Source organism: Callospermophilus lateralis, unplaced genomic scaffold, assembly GCF_048772815.1.
Source record: "Callospermophilus lateralis isolate mCalLat2 unplaced genomic scaffold, mCalLat2.hap1 Scaffold_660, whole genome shotgun sequence".
Lineage (NCBI taxonomy): Eukaryota > Metazoa > Chordata > Mammalia > Rodentia > Sciuridae > Callospermophilus > Callospermophilus lateralis.
This window is the reverse complement of record NW_027514883.1, coordinates 69,875-87,035: the sequence shown is the minus strand read 5'-3', so window position 1 is coordinate 87,035 and position 17,161 is coordinate 69,875. Positions and strand designations below refer to the sequence as shown.

Sequence of the window (17,161 nt, the reverse complement as noted above, 5' to 3'; positions counted from 1 at the left end):
CCAGGAGAGTCAGAGCCAGTATAAACACTCCCAGAACCATTTAGAGCACACTATTTTTTAATACCTCAGAAGTAAATGTTAGCTAGAACCTACTGACATACTAAAATTGTTTATTATCACAATGGTGAACCAATATATTCTGCTTTACAACTCTCCTGGCAGGCCAGAGAACAAGGTAAATTTATTATCTACAGTGACATAATGCTCACAAAGAGCTCTGTATTATTCATAAGACTGCATATAAATTATAAAAAAACATATTTTTATCCAGTTTATAACATTGTTTTATACATATCAATGCATTATGTTGTTGCCAGCAAAGTACATATTACTACTGACAGCTGTTGACATGATTCAATAAAGCCCTAAGGGGTTTCACTGAGAATCCTAAATCACTACTACTTTTTTTAATAAAAAGCCACTTCTATCTCTCACAATATTTAGAGGAGGTTTGCAGAAATGTGAGTGGTTCATAAGGAAAAAACTTGGACAGAAGCCCCAAGAAACCAGTGTAATTTTCTAAGTTTAGTGGGGAGGAGAGGGGGGTCTTTATATTAAAAAATAAGCCCTCTGTAGAAAATGGAGTCTCTCATGTGAAGATTAAAAAGTCTAATTTTGGAAAGAGAGTTTCTGTCAGACTTTGCTAGTATTTTATTTGGTTTCTTATCTTTCTCTTCCTGTGTCAGATGGTGAAGTGCCTAATTTTAAAACCACATTTTGAGATGAATGTCCTTTAAAAAGTTTAGAAATTTTTCTATTGACTTAGAATCCCTTTGCAGTTTTCAATTTTGCAAGTCATATTAAAGAAGGCAGACTGCATAACCAAATGTTTTTCTGATGTCTTCAAATAAATTTAATAATTTCTTTTTTTATTCCATGTTCAAAGGAATAATTTAATTACAATGAATAAAACATAGGTTGAGAGTAGTTGCTTCTTTTCATAAAGCAAAATTTTTTAGACATTAACAACTCCATGAATACAATTTTGAGCTGAAATATGGGTGGACTCCTCCTGCCCCGGCTGGCCCCAGCGCACCTCTGGCACACATGTCCACCCAGAAAGTTAAGTCATGGGGGAGCGAACTTGGTGCCTCTGAGGCCCCGCCCCCATCCACACCCCTGGCTCTGGCTCCCTGCCCCAGGCTCGCGCCCCCACCGCTGCCGACCAGGCTCTCATCCGCAGACTGGCCTGCTCTGCCGGAGCCTCCACCGCCCTACTCGCTACAGCTCCTTCCTGTCAGCCCTTGTTGTCTGGCGCCCCTTTTCTCCACCTCTGGCGCTGAGGAGGGCGGCTGCCTGTGGGGCGGGTCTCCTCTCCTCCTCCTTCTCCTTCTAGAGGCTCAGCTGGTGGTTGCCTCTGACACTCCCCTTCACCTTCACACACCCCCAGCACTTTCCAAGTCCTGCCTCCCCTCACTGCCCTCGGGAGAGCTGGAGCCTAGGCTGTATCCAACACCACACCAGTCTGGGCGGCATGCACTCGCTTCTCCAGTGGGGGCCGCACCTGCGCCCAGCCCCCTCGGCGCTCACCTCTGGCCTGCACCAGGGGCTGCAGCCTCCCCCCGCCTCGTGCTCTGGGACTCCTCTCCCGAGGTGCTTAAGCGCCTCCTTTCTCTCCCGGGACTCTGCTTCTCCCCCTCCACTTCCCGCCCTCCCCACCCCAAACCCCAACTCCGGAGCTCCATGGCGCCTCCAGGATGCAGCTCTCCTTTTAGGCACACTCAGGCAGCGGTGCCCGCACCCAGAAACAGCCCTCTTGGGGGTGCTGGTCTCCTCGGGGCTCCACGTGGGCACTCACAGTCCTGGGTGGGGATGCGGAGCCCCTGCCTACCTCCCACCCGCCCTCGCAGCCCCTGGGGAAGGCGCGGTGACTGGCTCCTGTTATTGGTCCCTCCGTGCTGGGTGCCCAGGGCGCTGACTTTCGCAGCCAAAGCAGTAGCTGAGGCTGCAGCAGCCAAGTTCTCTTGTTATAACTCCTCCTGTTAGCAACTCCTCCTGCTCCACTCCTCCCCCTCCTCCACCTCCTCCTCCACTATTCTTCCTCCTTCTCCTTCTCCTCCCCACCCTCCTCCCCTCCTCCTCTTACTCCTCTTCCTGCTCCACCCCTCCCCCTCCTTTTCCTCATCTCAGAACTTGCCGAGAGAGTTGGACCACACCATTTCTGGAGCAGAGGAGGGGGCTTGGGAGCAAGGCTGTCCCTCCCTCCTCCTCCCCAACAGTGACCGCTGCCAAGTCCTGTCACTGGGGAAAGGACAGGGCAGAGGAGGGGGCAAAGGTGGACTGAGGAAAAAAAAAAGAAATATGGGTGGAGGGCATAGGAGGTGGAGAGGTGAGGCAATTCTCCCTGGGCCATGGAAGTTTTTCAGTATCTCACCACCAAGTTAAAAGTAATAAAAATTAAAAAAAAAAAAACTTATAGGAAGAAAAAGAACTTCTGAAGTCATCAACATTTTTCTTTTTCTTTAGTAACCACCTTAGAACCTAAAATATTTTATGCTGCTATCATCATCCAATGATGGTTCTGCAGTCTTATGGGGGAAAGGCATTTTAAAATTTATAAAAATCTTTCCGCATGATTTGCACTTATTCTTTTATTAATTATGATTTCTTTCTATTCTATCCTAAATATGATTTTACTATTGTCAATTTTCCTTTTTCCTCCATTAAAATCATTAGTATTCATTCAATGAATTCTTTTTTTGTTTTTTTTTTTTAAAAATTATATTTTCCATGAAAACTGAAAGCATCTCCTGTTAATACTCTAACCTGAGAACATAGTGACCTAAGGGAAAAAAAAAAAGACTTTTGTAAAGAAACTCAAATAAAAACTATTTAATTCAATAATAGTTTGCATCCACCTATACTTGGAAACTAATCTTTAACTAAGAAGTCAAAATGAGAAACATTGTATTAAGGACTATCTAATTTAAGATCTTGGATCTGCTGACAATGGTGTCAAAATGTGAAAAGAAGCACATCTAAAACTGCTGAGTCCAGCAATTAAAAACATGAGAGGATAGCAAGCCCTCAAAAACAAAGAAAAGGGGTCAGAATCTTCTGGTAGAGTGCTTTTCTAGTATGTGTGAGGTACTGGGTTGAACACTCAGCACCACATTAAAAAAAAAAAAAAAACAAGAAACAAACTAATAATGATATTATATCCATCTAAAGCAACAAATAAAAATTTAAGAAAAAAAGGGACTGTGTATTAGACTTGTGTACCCTCACTACTTGTATATATATATATATATATATTATATATATATATATATATATATATAGAGAGAGAGAGAGAGAGAGTAAATTCTTTCCTGTGATGCTTTTTCAAGTAACTTATATTACAGGTGTGCATCACAATTCTAGAATCCCCCTAACCTTCTTCTTATTATTATTATTTTGAGTTGCTGTGAATTGCATTAAATTACTTGGGTTGATTTACATTGAGTGAGAATTTCTTTCCAATAATAGGACGTAACCCAGACAGAAGTGCATTGACACTTATCACTGTTTAAAAAGTTAAAGCAATTTGTGAATAAATATGTATATATTTTAATTTATGTAAATGATATCACAGTTAGTTTAAATTTTTATTTAACTTTTCTGTTCAATGGTCTTACAAAAAAAAGCTTGAGGTTTAAACTCATTAGCAATTTCCTTAGGCATCAACGTCCTCATATCTCTCACCACTAAAAAGAGACAAGTATAATTTTAATTTTTTTTCTATTCAAATTATAAATGAAAAACAAAAGTTAGGCATAGTGACATAGACCTTTAATCCAAGTGGCTCAGGAGGTGGTTGCAGGAGAACTGTGAGTTCAATGTTACCTTCAGCAAAAAGTAAGGCACTAAGAAACTGAGTAAGACTCTGTCCTTAAATGAAAAAGGAGGAGGAGGAGGAGGAGGAGGAGGAGGAAGAGGAGGAAAAGGAAGAGAAGGAGAAGAAAATAAGACCTTAAACAAATTGCAACTTAAAACTCTATATTCAATATATTATCATGGCTTGACACTATGAATTTATTAATACATACATGCACTTTTGGAAAACCATCTTAAAATTCACTATTTTTTTTCTTAAGTCTCAGGCATATCTCAGTTTATTGTATACAAATTTCACATTGAGAGCTATGGATTCATTGACATCAGCAAGATGAAAGGCCTTAACCACTCATTTTTATGTCCTAGGTGATGGAATACACTTCCTGGACATATTCTAACAGGGCCAAAAAACAGGAGAGACAGTGCAAATTGAGAAAGCTGGCATCTCCAACCCAGAACTGTACAAATGTGGGCATTATTTCTCACTAGATTCTAAGAACAGATCCATTCCCATTTCAGATCCCACATGGCAAACGTAAAGAATTGGTGTCACAGGAGGTGGATGGTGCAAGGTCTTCAGATTTTTCAGTACCCCAGACTCTACAATATAAATACATTAAAGGGAAACTTATTTGCAATTTTACCTGACCCTAGAGGCAGGACTGAGATATTTGGCTTTCATAATTTTGCTAAAATTCATACCAAATTTATAAGGTAGTGGGAGAATATTTTCATAATTAAAGGCATATATGTCTATAAATATTTTTCTATAGTTCAATACAGTTTTCTAAGAGAGTCAACAAAATTTTAATGAAGAAAAAATAAATCACTGTCTATAAGATGACTGCTGTTTTTCATACAACCTCTGCACATCATGTGATTTAAACCTGGCATCCAGCCTATAGTGAATAAATTAACTAATTATCTGTCACTAATTAACTCATTCTAAAACTTATTAACTCATATTTGGGATGGTCATCAATTTAGGCTCATTTCACCTGGAATCTTTGCTGCTTATGATTAGCTGATGGTTGGTAAATACACTGAACTTTAGAGTATAATCTGGCTGCCAATAAAACGCCCTGATGGTTTTTCCCCAAATAACTCATGATTAATAAAGTATTGTGGGCTTGTTCTCATGGAGGTATCAGTGTTCTGAAAGCAAAAAACGAAAACATTCAAATGTTTCCTGACCAGATACCTGACTAATACACTTTCATACCAAACAGCATTACATAATTCATAAAAATAATAAGAGACCATATTCAAAGTTTTGGAAACACATTCTACATTTTTCTAGAGTAGGAGTAAAAACATATCTTCTACTTTCTGTATATAAATGAAGCTGAAGAATTGTTACATGTTGGCATTTATGATTATTGTACCTTTTACAATAGATGAGGTTCACATAGGTGTTCAGTGTGAAAGAATATTTGCTAAGTCTCACAAGAATATTTGCTAAGTAACTTTACTGGAATTCAAGTTAAACTTTACCTTATCTCGAAGCCAAAACTCACCACCTCTAGGTTACGTGAGTTATCAATATTTTCATATTCTCTTGGATGTTAGATAGTGACACTTATTCAAAAGAGCAGAATTTTTGTTTCTTTTGTACCAGAGATCTTACCCAGGGGCAATTAAGCACAAAGTCACACCTCCAGGCCCATTTAATTTTATTATATTTTTTGCACCAGAGATTGAAGTCAGGAGCAATTAAACCTGCGCCACATCCCCAGCCCTATTTTGTATTATACTTAGAGACAGAGTCTCACTGAGTTGTCTAGGATCTCACTTTGGCTGAGGGTGACTTTGAATTTACCATCTTCTTGCCTCATTTTCTTATATTTCTGTGATTATGGTTGTGTGCACCTTGCCCAACACAGTCGTGGTTTTTTTTGTTTGTTTGTTTGATTTCTTTAGTATTCACTCAGTTGCTGAAGCTGTCCTTGAATGTGATATCTCCCTGCATAAATCTCCTGAATCACTGAAATTACAGAAACACATCACCATACCGGTTCTTTTCAGTTCATACAAAGGCAGAATTGGGATGTCAAACAGAAAGAGAGCTGTTAAAATCACCCCATCTTAAATGGTGTCTTTTTTCCTAATATTTAATCATTGGACTTGTTTTGACACATAATGAGGAAATATTATTTTAATCAGGAGTCTGTTGATTCTCATTTTATCTATACAATTTGTTACAGTTCAAAACTTGATTAAATTTGAAAATATAATTCATCCTGTAAAATTTTTGTGCTTTCTCTGCTTTCTATTAGAACACTGGTTTTAATGCCTGTGCAAAATTATGATGAATTTACAGCTAGAGAGAAGTCAATATAATAAAATATTAATAGTATTAATTTTAATCATATTTTTGTTTCATATTTCTAACTTAGTTAGCAATATGAAGAATTTAACTTATAACTCCTCTATTCCTGAGTTATACTCCCAGATCTTTTTCTTTTTTGTTTTATGACAGGGTTTTTCTCAGTTGTCAAGTCTAAGCTAAAACTTTTGATCCTCAAGCATCAGAAACCTGTATCACCGGTATTGAAGTGCATGACCATGTACATGGCTATTTTGTAACATTCTTAAAGTTGAGTATACAAACTCACCTAATGATGCATTCCTGTAACTCTAGTTACTCCCAAGGATGAGGTACATTTTTTTCTATTTTAAAATTTATTCATGGTGACTAAGATGCAGATAATTGCCTTGAGAGAGCACACAACAGAAACCTTAAGTCATAGACTGTAGGATCTATTTCTAGTGAATAAAAAAAATGATATATATATAATATTGTGTTGCATAATCACATGACATTTTGTTTGTTAACAGCAGCACAATGATGAGTATGTAACAGATTTAGTTGCATATGTATTCTAGATGATTAAAATAATATTACTATGGCTTCAGTACATATGCTTTCTAAAGTTTCAGCTACAAAGCAACTGACCAATGATCATTTGCATGAATGATAAGCTTGTCTGGGTACCATCTGGAGGTGGCTTTTAGTAGATCTTGGTTGCTAAAATTTATTTCTACAGTAGTCTTATAATACTCTACATGCTGAAAAACTTCTTATCTTTTAACATTGCTTGGCTTAAATTTATGCACTGCTCTTAGGAAGGAAACACAAAAGCCTTTTTAATGACAGATGTACTTGGAAAATTGTCCCCACAAAGTACAGACGCTGTGTAATATCAACTCTCTGAAATCAAAGAAAGGAAATTACTTACATTCTTGGAAAGTGAAGCCACTAGCAGCTTTCTCTGAAAAATTATGTCCTGTGGCAACTGAGAGTATTTCATACAAAAACTACATTTAAATAGATGCTTATGAAACCAATAAACAAATATCACTGGGTCCTTGAAGATAAGGGAAGAAATCACACATGGAAAATACAGCAAGAAATGATTTTCCTGTACATTTAGAAGTGATAGATCCCAGACATGAAGTCAAGATCAACTTGAAAATTGTTAGTTTGTCTTCCTTGCTGTGGGTAATGCTCAGCTCCTGAGGAAAATGCTGACAAAACCGATTCTTTGCTAAAATAAAATAAAAGCAAAAGCTAAAAAAGTAGAAGGGAGTCAATTACCTAATATTTCTTTAGGCACAAGTTACACAAAAATACTGTCCCAAAATTTTGCAAGCTTTCATTTCAACTTTAAAATGTACTAGTTTTGACCATTTTCCATCTCTTCATCTTTTAGAAAATGCCCCTCTGTTAGGCTTTGCCATCCCGGGACTGGAGGTGTTGTTTTTATCCTTTTGATCTCCCACAGGTGGCCACAGGTGTCCCTACCTTACAGTGCCTGGCAGCCAGCCCAGAGAGAAAACTGTGGGGCTTTTTTGCTGTCACCTGGCCTAAGGTCTGCCAACTCCTCCCATTCTGCAGGCCATGCCCCAACTCACATGTCCCCTGAGATCCCTTCAGGACCAGGAGCTCCATACTGGAGTCAGTTTTCCCAATGAGGCACTTTCAGTGTCAGGGAGCAGATGCTGCACTCTGGTCCTTTCCAAAATCTGGGCAGCCTGGCCTCCAGGGCAAAAAGCAGGCGGCACCCAAAACCTCAGGAAATCAGGCTCAAATGCTGGTCCCTTCACAGTGATGAAAGCAAAAAGCAAGAGCCCTAGAACAGAGTGCAAGAGACACCACCAAGCCCTGGAACCTGCGGAGCCCAGTGATCTGGGGACGAGGCCCGGTGCATGGAGCCTGGAGCACAGTCCGCAGTCAATACAGGCCTCCTGCCATCTCCACAGAGGGGACTGGGAGCTCCAGCTTTCCCTGCTGTGAGGCGCTGCTGTCCTGAGGCCTGTCCTCCCAACCCTATGTGGGCGAGCTCAGATTACCAAGGCAACTTGCTCACCTGGTGCCAACACTAGACCCTAGCAACCTAAAAGAAGAAGAAAGACCAAGAGAGGGACACTGCCTTCCCAGGACTGGGGACCTCGAGAAACCCTCTGTAAACCCATCTAGTTTGGTTGACAGGGGACCCAGCCACTGCTGCCAGGGCATGGTTCCCAGGTAGGCACTGGGTTCTTTTTCTTCGCTCTAGAAAGTCCCGAGTGCCAGGAATAAGACCCTCCTCAGCTGTGAAATTCTTCCTTCTGGTGCCCCCTGCCTGTGCCTTCCATGAGTCTCTCTTAATAAGATTATGTGACTTTTTGCACCACTTGGGGAGCAAGACAGAACACGTAGCCTATTTTTTAAAAATAATTTTTTACTTGTGGATGAACACAATACATTTACTTATGTATCTAATATGATCCTAAGGATTCAAACCAGGACCTCACACATGCTAGGTAAGTGCTCTACCACTGAGCCAGGATCCCAGCCCCACTTAGCTCCTTTTGAAACAGATCTACTCTGTTTGCATAAAAACAAGCAGGCTGGGGTGAGCAGTCATGATGCTGTTATTTATTTATTATTTCACCTTGAAAAGCACAGAGTGTTCAGCAACTATTAAGAATGAACAACTGGATAGTGACTTTGCAGGTTTTTTAGGAAGGCAGGTGAGCGCCCAATGACTGAGACCCATGTTACTTACCTGGAAACTGGGAAAGCACCAAGGTTGATCTTTCTTTGTGCAAGGCTGCCAATCATGAGGCCACTGCAGATATTTGTGACCAGTGAACTACTGAGCTGGGTGCCCAGCTGGGTTTGACACATTTCTGAGCTGACTCAATTCTTCTGAAATGATTCCTGTCTTCTGCCTCCAGCCAGAAAGTCATCTCAAAATATTGACTAATTTTAGAAGTGCCGCAGTCTGGCTGGGCACAAAATCACGAGCCACTCACAGCTTTGTAGATTCAAACAGCAATTATTCCCGATCACACACTGGCCCTCTACAAACATGTTCTGGGGAAATCCACATTCTCTGCCCAAATCCACACTGCCACTAGGCTTCTGTCTTCCAAAAATACTGTCTGAATCCCGTGAGAACTCAAGGAGAACTCAGGCAGCAGGATACGCCCTATTCCCAGAAGGAATAACCTTCTTAAACCGGGAACGCCCTAAACCCGGATACGCCCTGGTCCTTGAGCATGGTCACCTTACATGCAATGTCACTGCAAAATGTCCTATTTCCACGAGTCCTTCCACTAAGCAACATGGGGTACGCTGGCAAGGAAATTGTCATGCCTACTTGATTAATGGCTCCCAGCATCTCCCCACTTCTGATTAATTAAACAACAAGTAATGTGGTTTAAGGACCGTGCCTGGTAGGTTTTCCAATAAAACATGATTCTTACCCGTCATCGGAAAACTGACCTTTAGGCGTCAGCCTCCTGTCTTAGGTTGATACCACTGCAACTGGATCATACCCGTCACTGACTACCAGTCCAGCATACAGCCACACTTGTGGAAAGGTCTATGCACCAGTGGGGGGGGGGTTCTTTGCCTCACCTCTATTGGCCCCCAAATTTGGCCTTGGTGCCAGTGGGAGAGTGAGGTTAATATGGTTTAAGGACCGTGCCTGGTAGGTTGTCCAATTCAACATATGGTTCTTACCCGTCATTGGAAAAATGACCTTTAGGCGTCCGCCTCCTGTCTTAGGTTGATACCACTGCAATTGGATCATACTCATCACTGACTACCGGTCCAGCATATAGCCATTGGCCCCCAAATTTTAGACCATCACTAGCAGAAAGGAGGAGGATACAGAAATGCATGACACCAAGCCAATTGACGGCTCCTTTGGAAAGATTGCATCACTGGTGACAGCATCAGCAAAGATATACCAGCACTGCCACAATTAACATGGGGTGCGCTGGCAAGAAAATAAAAATTGCATCACTGGTGACACCATCAGCAAAGATATGCCTGCATTACCACAATTCGCTGCACCAAACGATAGTTACATATTCCAGGCAAGTTCTGCAAGCAGTTCAAAGCGGAGGAATCTATCAATATGTCCGTCTCCTCCCAAAGTCCATTTCCTCCCAAAGTAAGTTGACTCCTTGATTGAGCATTACTTGTTGAGTTATATTCATTGATGCATCAGTTTATACAGTTTACTGTGATAGCTATCATAGAAGCTGTAGTTTGGTTTTATCTTTGTCTTCACCGGCACTGGGACGAAGATAAGAATTCTGGCAATGATGCTAAAGAGATATTATCCTGAAAAGAATTATTAAATATAATGAAAAGGAAGGTGAAAGTAAGCAAACAGATCTGTTAACCTCCTTTAAAAACAATCCTTAACGGCTGTTTAGCTAATTTAAATTAAACCATTTAAATCACGTGAATAAAAAAAATAATAATAATAATTCGGATCCATTTTTCATGAGCGCTCCTCATACATGAAATATGGACATACACACACAGACATACAACACAAAACACAAGAGTACAACACATAAGACAATAATAAAGGCCTTGTAGCTTTACGTAGGTGAAATCTCCATTGTAATGTTTAAAAACACCACAGTCAAAAAATAAAACTGATCAGAAAAACATTAACCTAGGTTTGTATGAGCTCTAAAAATAAAATAGAACTTTATGATGTGGGAAAAATGCAATAATAAAATAGATATTGAAAAAAGCATCCTAGTTAATCACTGTCACAGATGTAAGAATGGCCAAGCTGGAGCTCTGGATATCAGCTGTTATGGATTTGAGTCAAATCATCTTCTTTTTGATCTGTAGAAATTGTTTTAGTTAATCTCTCTGGAATCCAAATCGGTTGTTGTTCTCCCTGTGCAAAAACACAAACAGATCCCCAACTCCAGACAATCACTGGATCAGGACCTTTCCATTGTCCTGTTAGAATATCTTTCCAAAGTACCTTAGGCTTATATACATTTTTTGGATACATATGTCTTTCCGCAGCACTAAGTCCTGATGAATCCAATTTTAAAAAAGTTTAGAGTAATAAGTGTTATTTTAAGTTTATCTTTGGGGGATATATACCTCTTTCCAATTCCCTCTTTTTGTTTTAATGAGTACATTTTAATTCTATCTTGAATCTCTGTATTTAATAGTTGCCTTAGCTTTTTGTATTTTTTATCTGAAATACCTTTATTTGACATTTTTAACCATTTTTATCTTGTTTCTATCTTCTAGTTTTCTTTTAAGGTTTGTACATACACCTTTAGTTGTTATTTTCCTCCTATTTTTTTTTGTTTCTACTTTGTGGGTTTAAAATTCTTGTCTTTCTACATCTTCTCTATCTTTCTTCATCTTCTTTATCTTTTTTCTTTTTAACTTTCTATACTTCTGTCTTTAAAGTTTTTTTACTTCAAATTTTTAGTCTTCTTTATCTAAATATCTTTTATCCTATTATCTTCCCATTTTCATGCTTTTTTCCTCTGTCATGAAGGCATCTTAACAACCTTCAATTTAACCTTTTAAAGCCTTTTAATTATCATCTATACTGTACTTTTAAATGTACTTTTTCACCACCTACAGCTTCACTCTTTTAAACGAGGCTTAGATTTTGTTTAAATCACTTAATGTTAGTTTACATGGCTGCCCTTCAACTACAGGCCTTTTTTACTCCATTAAGAAGCTTTATCTCAATCTGCCATGTACAAATACTTTTTTTTTTCTTTCTTCCTTTCTTAAGCTTTTAAAGTAAGTCTAGTTTCCTCAAAATCTTTTTAAATGGAATTTTACAACTTTTTATTTTACCACACAGAGATTATCTCATCTAGAAACATTTATGTTTCTATTAACCTTTTATATTAAAATTTTTTTCACATCTTCAATCTTTTAATATCTCTTTTCTATCCATTAACCCTTTTTATAAATTTACATTCTGAAACAACTCTTATAAAATTTCTGATTTAGATAAGTTATCCAATTTAATAAGATAAAATACTTTCATGTTTTTTATGGTACTATAATACAATAATTGAAACCCAACTGAAACTTCTTATACTCTTTGTATATAAATTAAACCTGATAGAATCTTAGCACTTAGTAACCTTGTTTTGGCAAAGACACAGACCAAAGCAATATTAAACTTTTTTTTTCATTTACCAATTTATGAAAACGCACATAATGTTTAAATATATTACCTTATGGAACTTAATAAGTAAAGATTACTTGATTTTATATTTAGTAGTTGATATTTTAACACTTTAGCTTTGTAAATTAATCAGATGTCTGTAAAAACCAAGATCTTAGACAATTGTAGTAAACAGAATTAGCCATATCTTCCTTGTTGCAGAAAAATCTTTCTACAGGATACCATGATGATCCCATTGATATACTTAATAACTCGTCTTTAAAAAGCCATGGGCTATATTTTTGTATTGTATCATCATATGCCTTAACTGTTCTTGGTCTTACTGGGGTGCCTCCTTTCTCTAACAATTTCTCTTTCTCAGGGGCGAACAACTTCAAACCTTGAGTCAACCATTTTCCCCAGTTTGCCTGAGAAAGTTCTAGAAACAGGCAACTTGAAATAAAACCAAAATAAATTAGAACAAGAACAAATTGTTGTTTGAAATGCTCACCCATTCTTTTGCTCTTCTTCAGGGGCAAGCAATTTTACTTACCTTTTCTTCAGATGTTCCCCATATGGGCCGCCAAATGCTGCAGTCTGGCTGGGCACAAAATCACAAGCCACTCACAGCTTTGTAGATTCAAACAGCAATTCTTCATTCCCAATCTCACACCAGCCCTCTACAAACACGTTCTACGGGAAATCCACGTTCTCTGCACAAATCCACACCTCCACTGGGCTTCTGTCTCCCAAAAATACTGTCTGAATCCTGTGATAACTCAAGGGGAACTCAGGCAGCAGGATACTTCCTATTTCCAGCAGGAATAACCTTCCTAAACTGGGAACACCCTAAACCCAGATTGTTCTAAACCGGAAATGCCCTAAGCCTGGATCCGTCCTGGTCCTTGAGCAAGGTCACCTTACATGCAATGTCACTGCAAAATGTCCTATTTTCATGAGTCCTTCTACTAAGCAAAAAGGGGTACGCTGGCAAGAAAATTGTCATACCTACTTGGCTAATGGCTCCCAGCACAGAAGGAGGAAAATAAGGTTCTTATGCTGCCATTCAGGTCCAAGTCTTCTCCAGGGAATCTGCTAGGCCTGCTGTGAACCTCCATAAAAATGGTCAGGAATTCACTGACAAATTTCAAAGTAGCTGAAATGTCATTACTTTTTGTATAATTTTGGATTGATTAATAATAGAATAAATGACACAAACATGACAAAGGTGGAAGGTATTTAGCAAACCTCTCATTGGCAATCGTTTCTTTATTCAGTATTCAGCATAGAGTCAAGCAGTGGTTTACCTATCAAGGCTTATTGGGGTGGCAGAATATGGCTTAAGTAAGGATCTAGGTTACATAAGCTTCATTCACCATATCAATTTTCTCTCAAAAGCTTACAACATTCTTATCATGGACATTCATGCCATCCACATGTCCAAATACAAAATGTCAAATCTTTCTTTTCTGAAGTCAAGATTCTAGTTTTTAATGCTTCATAGTCCTGCCAGTAAATGTTTTTCCCTCCTTGGTCTCCTTTTTTTTATATTTGCTTTCTATTTAAAAATGAAATAAAATAGACAAAGAAAAAATTTAAAAAATATATTCTGAATGCCTATATATCTAACATTTCTTTTTGTTTTGAAAACATAGGACTTGGTGGTACTTTACATTCTCTCTAGATTAGCCTGTTCTCTAATTAATAAACCTTGATTAAACTTCCAACATATTCAATGACAACCTATATTTTGTATGTAAAAGGGTGTTGAGATAAATTCTAGCTGTTTATTCTTTGTTGAGAGCAAGGACCAGTCAGAATGACGCCTGGCATTTGCCAGAGGGAATGTTTGAAAGGTGACAGGGAATGTTTGAAAGGTTATGGCAGGGAACCATTGAGATGATGATTTGAGTTAAGCTATATCGAATTGCTATGATGCTGGATTGATTGCATTGTATATTTGACCTTTACAGTCAGGCAATGTGGTGACTGTTGCTGCCTTGGGCGCCCGATACTTTGAAGTTCTTGCTCTACTTTGGACTTCTCCTGGGGATTCGCTGAGGGTTCCCATTGATTGGGAAGTGCCGGAGGAGGGATTTCCAGTGTGGGGGTTGCTGGAAGGGCCATGTGAGTGGCGTTGGCGAAAAACCATGTGTGCAGTGCCAGTGAGAGTTGAAATAAAGTAGTTGCTGTTTGAACCTACAAGGCTTTGTGGCGGCTCGGTTATTTGTGCCCAGACAGACTGCGGCATTTTTTCTTGATGTAAACTGTGAAGTGTATAAAAAATAAGTCGAAGCAAATTACTCTAAATCTTTTGTCATTTAAAATGATATACCTCAGCCAGAGCAAAGGAATCTACACAAAAATACTTGCACCAGCCTGGTTTCAGACCCCCCACACACACTAATGGAGCAGCTGACCCCAAAACAATAAGCCCAGGAAATACCCTATTCACATTCTGGTTCCATGCTAATTACTCAGCTGGGATCAGTGCAGGGAAATAGGCAAATATCAAAGGTGCCAGTTTAGCTCAAGACATTATCAGCATATTTTATCAATTACTATTGCTGGGAGTATTGTATTGTGGGTGGAATAGTGTAGAATAACGTAAATCACCAATACCCTGAGTGACCTTCCAGAGTCCGGGCCCAACTCTGCTGACCACAGTAATAACACCACAACTACCAATTGCTCCTAAAAGAAATTTGTTTGTGCACTGTTTCAACTTTAACAAATTTTGTTCGAGTTACTATGTTCTGAAGTTTAAAGTTTTAGATGCAAAGGCGACGGGGCATGTGCAAATATCTGTAAACTGCAAACAAATAAATTTGCATTCTTTTCTAGGACTTTTATGGACTATAATTTCCAACAGTCATTCACAAAAGAGGTTAGAAAAAAATCCCTGTTTATTCCCAAGGAATCTTTACACAATACTTTTACACTGGCTACTTCATATAAACTTGCCTCAGGGATTTAATTTATAAATCAAATGAATTTCCTACAGCCTGAACATTGCTGTTGTAATGGATATTATAATAATGTAAAATTGTCATGACTGGTGAAACTTGCCTGAATCCTAGAAGTTCAGGAAAATGAGGCAGAGGAATTGGTAGTTTGAAGACAGCCCCATTCAGTTAACAAGGCTCCCAGAAACTTAGTGAGAGCCTGTCTCAAAATATAACATAAAAAAGACAGTGAATGTGTCTCAGTGGAAAGCACCCCTGGGTTCAATACTCAGCACCAAACCAAAAATTAAAAAAAAAAAAAAAAAGGATTCAGGGTACAAAAACATGTAAAAAATGTTGGCAACGGCATAAATTTAATAAATATATTTTTGATAAAAGTGTTAAGGTTCTTTAAAAGCCCAAAATAAAAATTCTACATAATTTACTAGTAGTAATTTGGGGTACTATCACAAGGTTGTACATGCCTGTACTCTCTGTGGCTTAGAAGGGTGAGACAGGAGGATCTCAAGTTAGAGACCAGACTCAAAAACTTGGCAAAATCCTAAGCATATCAGTAAACCCTGTTTCAATAATAAATAAATAAATAAAAGTGGTGGAGACTGGATATGTATCACATTGGTAAAATGCCCATGGGTTACACCCTTGGTTCAATCCTCAGTACTGCAAATTAGTAAATAAATAAAATAAAAGAGAGAAAGAGATAGATTTAACTTGCATGTAATTTAAATTCAAAATAAAAAAAAATATGGGTATATATGTAAAACAATTGAAATCTTTTTGCTGAAGATATTGCTGCACTTCTATTTTTATTGTATCTTCATTCACAGTATCTAATAAAAGGAAACAAATTAAATGCCTTTTAGATAAAAGGTATTATCAGAAAATGCCTTCCAGCTGCAAATTATTCAACTAATGCCTTTAGAAACTACACACTTAAAATTAAAACTGGTCCCTAGAAGGCAAGACTCAGATACTGGTGTTTTTTAAGTACTCCAAGATATTTGGTATCTGTGGGCACCATTTTTCAGACTGTTCTAAAACTCAGAATGAGGTACATATGGGAGGTCAGGATGAAACCACAATATACAGTAAATTCTTCAATGGGTAATCTTAACTCAGACACTCTAATAGAAGAAAGAGTTTTGGAGATAAAACTAGATTCTCTGTTTCACTGATTTCTGGGTTATGGATTCAATCCAAACATATATTAGAAAAGACTTAAGGCTACTGGTTAAAATGTATTTATAATAGGCATTGAAAATATACCAAAGGCTGGGTGTGATGGTGCAGGCCTGTAATCCCAGCTGCTGGAGAGGCTGAGGCAAAAGGATCAATTTTCAAAACAGCCTTAGCAAAAGTGAGGTGCTAAATGACTCAGTGAAACCTTATCTCTAAATTAAGTAAAAAATAACCCTGAGACTGAGTCTCAGTAGTCCAGTGTTCCTAAATTCAATCTCTAGTATCCACCATAAAAAAAAAATATGTACCAGGGGGCTGGGGCTGGAGCTCAGTGGTAGTGATAGACCCAACCTGATCTTTGCTTAAAATTGGGCATCTCGCCACAAAACCATGAAAAGTTAATTTTGGCTTTACTACAAATTACTGCAAATTTTGAACCTGCTTGGAAAGCCTGCCCATGCCTTGAACTCACCCATCCCTGGCTCTCTGACCAGATAGTAGCCCTCTCTGAAACTTAGTGACATCTCATAAATATTGGCCTTCTCTGGCCAGACAATGACCCTCTCTGAGGCTCTAATGGTCCTCATAAATTCTGATGTTGGGGCCAGCAAAAAAATGTAAACTACCATTAGTGTGATGCTTTTCAGAGTTCTTTTATCTGTAACCCCCCTTTGTGTAACTTTCTGGGCTATAAAGCTAGGCTTCAGGAAAGTTGGGGTGCTGTCTTGTTCCCACCGTTTGGGAGGG

At 38.6% G+C, this 17,161-nt stretch overlaps 1 protein-coding gene across 1 annotated transcript in view; it reads left to right on the top strand.

Annotated features, from left to right (window-relative positions):
- Positions 1 to 1,047: 1,047 nt before the first annotated feature.
- LOC143386406 (uncharacterized) overlaps positions 1,048 to 17,161 on the top strand; it is a gene marked incomplete at its 3' end in the record, with an annotated part of 70,099 nt that continues 53,985 nt past the window's right edge. Inside the window, exons 1-2 of the mRNA XM_077108418.1 lie at positions 1,048 to 1,786; positions 6,296 to 6,363. Of these exons, the coding sequence (XP_076964533.1) occupies positions 1,048 to 1,786; positions 6,296 to 6,363 (807 nt within the window). The remainder of the gene's footprint in view (positions 1,787 to 6,295; positions 6,364 to 17,161) is intronic.